This window comes from Chiloscyllium plagiosum, unplaced genomic scaffold (assembly GCF_037043375.1).
Source record: "Chiloscyllium plagiosum isolate Xiang-an unplaced genomic scaffold, Cpla_swu_hap1 HiC_scaffold_48, whole genome shotgun sequence".
NCBI classification, from domain to species: domain Eukaryota; kingdom Metazoa; phylum Chordata; class Chondrichthyes; order Orectolobiformes; family Hemiscylliidae; genus Chiloscyllium; species Chiloscyllium plagiosum.
The window spans coordinates 3544960-3550330 of NW_028270186.1; the positions used below are offsets into that span (position 1 = coordinate 3544960).

Genomic DNA, 5371 nt, shown 5'->3' on the forward strand with positions numbered 1-5371 from the left:
CCCTCTCTCTCACCCCCCCTCTCTCTCACCCCCCCTCTCTCTCACCCCCCTCTCTCTCACCCCCCCTCTCTCTCACCCCCCCTCTCTCTCACCCCCCCTCTCTCTCACCCCCCTCTCTCTCACCCCCCCTCTCTCTCACCCCCTCTCTCTCACCCCCCCTCTCTCTCACCCCCCTCTCTCTCACCCCCCTCTCTCTCACCCCCCCCTCTCTCACCCCCCTCTCTCTCCACCCCCCCTTCTCTCTCACCCCCCCTCTCTCTCACCCCCCCTCTCTCTCACCCCCCCTCTCTCTCACCCCCCCTCTCTCTCACCCCCCCTCTCTCTCTCACCCCCCCTCCTCTCCCCCCCCCTCTCTCTCACCCCTCACCCTCTCACCCCCCTCACCCCCTCACCCCTCTCACCCCCTCACCCTCTCACCCCCTCACCCTCTCACCCCCTCACTCTCTCACCCCCTCACTCTCTCACCCCCTCACTCTCTCGCCCCCTCTTGCACCCCCTCACTCTCTCACACACACACGGGTGGGTACGTATGTTCACATAGGTGTGTGTGACACAGATGTAGCCATAGCCACACAATAACACGCACACTCTCTCTTGCACACTCTCTCTCTCGCACACTCTCTCTCTCGCACACTCTCTCTCTCGCACACTCTCTCTCTCTCGCACACTCTCTCTCTCGCACACTCTCTCTCTCTCGCACACTCTCTCTCTCTCGCACATTCTCTCTCTCTCGCACACTCTCTCTTGCACGGGTGGGCATGCATGTACACATAGGTGTGTGTGCACACAGACGTAGCCATAGCCACACAATAACACACACACACTCTCTCTCTCACTCACTCACTCACACACGCAGACACACAGATGAGCTCAGGCACACTGACAAACCCAGCAGGCAGTGGCTGCCCAGTTGGATTGTTTTGACAATAACACTATGTGAGTATGGATCTCCCAGTGTGAGATCACTGATTGTGTTCCCCATCCCTGAGGACAGGGATCGGACAGGTCTCGGAAACCAGCCTGGACATTGTTTGAGCTCTTTTGGAAGCACTGTTCAGTCGTGGTGTTTAGCAGGGCTCTGGGTACATGTGTGTTTGGCTTGTCGCTGTGCAGGCAGAGAGGGGCAGTGCAGGAGCTGAGCCAGTGTGGCTGCAAGGACACAGAAGGACAGATGGTTCATACAACCCCACCACAGCCCCCCTCCCACCAGCAGCTTCCCTGCTCCATCCTCCAGGCTGCCTGGGATTGGTCTGTGCATGTTGGCTCGGGTTTGGGATCCCCCTTCAAGGTGTTAGTGGGGCAGAAAGACTTCCCCATGAAGAGAGGGATTCAGGCAAATTGTCCCATTGGGAATGTGCTGGGGGAGGGGGGAGTGAAATGGGGTGCTTCCCAGGGGTAGAGAGGTGGTGTCCTGGGATGGAATGTGTTACTGGTCATCGTAGTCGGGTTCCTGGGACAGTTACAGTGAGGGATGCCCCACGGACTCAGACCATCGGAGGGTGTGCAGGGAGATTGACCGAGGGTGCTTGGGCTGGGGGAGGGGTTTGTGTGTGTGTGTCTGTGAGAGAGTCCTCAGGCTGGGGGTTGGGAAGCTGTTCCCTTTGCCTCCCAAGGTGTGAACCACCGTCCCTATAATCAGAGGACACTGAGGCAATTGTTCCCATCCCTCACCACCTCCTGGAACTGAGAGGGGGATGGGGGGTAAGGGTGCCCCCTCCTAAACACAGTGGGAAGTGCAAGTGAAAGGGGGAGAGGTTGCGGAGTTGGGGGGGATGGGTCGGTCGTGGTGGTGATGATGAGCCAGCCAGGGCAGGAACAGTGGGCACGTGGTGCATGCCGTGCCTGGAATGGATCCCTTGCATAAAGCAAGAAGGCCATGTTTGTGACTGACTCGGCCTGAGGCCCAGGCGTGCTCCCTCAGACTGCCTCATATCCAGCACTGCCCCCCTCACTCACTCACTGTCAGTACTGAGGGGGTGCTGCACTGTCGGAGGGGCAGTGCTGAGGGAGTGCCGCACTGTTGCCGATGCTGTATATTGTATGTCCTGCCTGAGGACCTATCACCATGAAAGCAGGGAGATGTGTGTCAGTAGATCTGGTTTGAATGTTAGAGGAGCATCGATTCGGAATGGACATAGAGGCAGCTCTCTCAATCGGGTTGGCCGTGACTGGAGCCGCAGGTGAGTGTGGGAGTGCAGGGGCGAGTCCTGGTCCTGAGACAGGACTCCGCAGCAATGACAGGGTCCCAGAGAGAGTAAACCCCAGAGCTGGGATTGTTCATTCCCTTGACAGTCAGTGTTGTGGTGTAGCAACACCCCATACCCCTGCAGACAAATCCTGATGATAGAGTTGGGGATAGGGGAAGGTCGGGTTAGCGGAATAATTTCAGTGTTTTCATCCCAACTGTGTCCAAGTGGCCCTGAGCCCCTCTGAGGTGCGGCTGAGACCACTCCCCACCTGCACCCAGTTACCCCAGCTCCCCTACAGGACACTGTCCAGTTCCTATTTGCCCCAATCCCCTCCCCCAGGAGGAAACACAGAGCTGACCAAGAACTACTGGAAAAATAGCTTTAATGTTGTACGTTTACAGGAGTGACATTATTGTTTAAAAAAATAAGTTATTTACGTGCGTAATGTCCCAGCCAGACCAGCGACGTGCCAATGGGCTCTCTCTCCATGGAGATCTGGAAAGGGTGTGAGATTTCATGTCTCTCTCCGTCTCAGTCTGGGGTTTAAACGGAGGTCAGAGCCAAGGATGTGAGCCGTCGCTGTGTTCTGTTCATAATTCTCATTATAATGCCCACGCATCCCCCCCCCCCCACCCCACACCCTGAATATACCCCTGTCCCCAATGCAGAATCCCTATTCTCTCTCTCTCTCTCCCTTGTCCCAATGTAAACACCCCCCCCCCCTCCCCTCAGTGGATAGGGCTGGGGTTGGGGGAGGGAGACAGGGAGCACTGGTGGTGAAGGCATGTTCTTGTGTTCACCCCCCACCACCCACTATGCAGGAAACAATAGCCCCTTATCCCCGGGCCTTGGGGGGGGGGGAGCGCTGTGGGGGCTGGAGGGCATCCTCCTGCTGGCCTTGGTCTTGTCCAACCCTCACCACTCACCCCGGCCCGTACCCTGCCTCAACCCTACCTCCTCCTCAATACCCCCTCTTGCCCCCCTGTCCAACACTCCCCCCCCCCCATTGCTGTACCCCAACCCTGGCAGCTTGCTGTGCCTGGGCTCCTCTCTGGTCTCTCTGAGTCTGTCCTGCTCACCCCACTGGGCTGGGAGGGTCCTCACCCTCTCCTGCACCCCCTCCCCACCACAATTTGGTCGGGGGGGGGGTAAGTGTATGATGGGGAGTGGCATTGAACTGGGCACAGTGCCCCCCCCTCCCCCCGGGCAGTGTCACCCACCCACTCCCCTATCATTATCCCTCCTCCCCCCCCCAGCCCCCTGCAGGCCACTCGCTCTGTCAATCAGCTGCTGGCTCCCTGGGCGGTGCGTGCTGGCGGCAGGGTAGTGGCTGCCTCTCGGGCCCTGGAGGACAGGGAGAAGGTGGATGGCGGTGGCAGCAGCAGCAGCAGCTCCCGGAAAGCCTGCCTGTAGTCCGGACTGCGGCAGTAAATAAGTGGGTTGAGTGCCGAGTTGATGTAGCCCAGCCAGTTGGAGCAGAGCAGGAGCCAGCGGGGTGGGCGCTGGGTGCCCAGTGCGTGAGCCATGTTCACCAGGAAGAAGGGAGCCCAGCAGCCGGTGAAGGCACCCATGATCAGCCCCAGGGTCTTGAGAGCTCGGTGTTCCCGCACAGGGAGGAGGTGACTGGGACCGCGGCGTGAGGAGGTCCGCGCTTTGCTGCTCTGTCTGCTTGCCTCCAGGAACACCCTGGAGTACAGCAGCACCATGACCCCCAGGGGCAGGTAGAAGGAGACCACCGAGGACACTGCCGCGTAGCTCCGGTTGGTCAGGAAGTCACAGCAGTCCGGCCGCCGGTAACAGCGCTGAGCAGCCGGATCGTCCGCTTCCCACCAGCGGTTCATGATCGGGGGGAAGGAGAGCAAAGCAGCGACCAGCCACAGAGCACACACCATCAGGCGGCAGCGACCTTTGCTCAGGAAGCGGTGGTAACGGAGGGGACAGCAGACTGCCACGTACCGGTCCACGGCGATCACACACAGGGTATCGATGCTCGCCGTCACGCTCAGTACGTCCAGGGAGCTCCAGAGCTCGCAGGCGGGCGACCCGAGCGGCCAGCTCCCCCTCAGCACCAGCACAGCCCCCAGAGGCACCACCAGCAAACCCATCACCAGGTCGGCACACGCCAGCGAGCTCACCAGCACATTGGGCACGGTCTGCAGCCGCGGCTTGCGGGCTATCGCCACAATCACCAGCAGGTTGCCCAGCACCGTGCCCAGGACCAGGGCAGTGAAGAGGACGGCGAGTAGCCACCACTGCACCGAGCCCAGGGGCTCCTGCTCCTGCTCACTCTCTGAGCTGTTCATGCTGGGCTGCAGGAGCACATCCAGCCCGTTCTCATTCCCCAGCTCTCTCTCTCTGTGTCTGTGTGTGTCTGTGTGTGTGTGAGAGAGAGAGAGAGCTGGGAGCCCGCTCTCCCTTAAATAGCCCCACGTCAGTGCAGCCAGTCCGAATCACAGCTCCCTCCCCCTCCCCCAGAGCTGTTCCTGCACTGGCCAGGATACACTCACCCTGCCTCTGTCCCGGAGCCCCTGTCTGTGTGTGTCTGTGTGTCTGTGTGTGTGTGTGTGTGTGCACTCTCTCCCTCCCTCCCCCTGTGTGCTTTTAGAGCTGCCTGTATTCCTGCCTGCCTCTGTCTGTCTGCATCTCTTTCTGGGTGTCTGTGTGAGGTTGAGTGTTTCTGTGAGTGAGTGTGAGGATGGGGGTGTGGGGCTATGGGGAGGGGGGGGGGGTCGTGTCTTGCCACCCTCTGTTTCCCTGAACAATTGGACAACCGCCTTGCAGCAACTGCAGGCCATTCCGCCCACATTCCTTCCAACTGTGCTATCCCGTCCAGAAGCGGAACCCGCAGTGAGGGAGGGGGTGGGGGGTGAGGCGGATACAGGTTCTCCATTTCTCCCCCCCCCCTCCCCCCCCCCCCCCCATCCCCCCGGGGAGGGGTGAATGTGTGAAACAGCACAGGGCCAGGGGCTAGCAGAGCTCCATGCCCCGGGAAGGCTGAGACTGTGTGTGTGAAAGGGTAATACTGCAACAACAACACCGAGAGCAGGCTCCCCAAACACCCCCCCCCCCACCCCCACAACACATACCCACACACACGGAGGACGTGGAGCAGGGAACAACAAACAAAAACCCCGTCAAAAACAAGGGCCAGCAACGCGGCAGGAAGGGGCGAAGCAGAGTTG

The 5371-nt window shown here is 60.1% G+C and overlaps 1 protein-coding gene across 1 annotated transcript; it reads right to left on the reverse strand.

Annotated features, from left to right (window-relative positions):
- Positions 1-3435: 3435 nt before the first annotated feature.
- On the reverse strand, positions 3436-4539 carry LOC122543022 (beta-4C adrenergic receptor-like). The gene has a single exon (XM_043681200.2). It carries the CDS (start codon positions 4490-4492, stop codon positions 3473-3475), a length of 1020 nt encoding a protein of 339 aa, XP_043537135.1. The 5' UTR covers positions 4493-4539; the 3' UTR covers positions 3436-3472.
- Between the last annotated feature and the right edge of the window lie 832 nt (positions 4540-5371).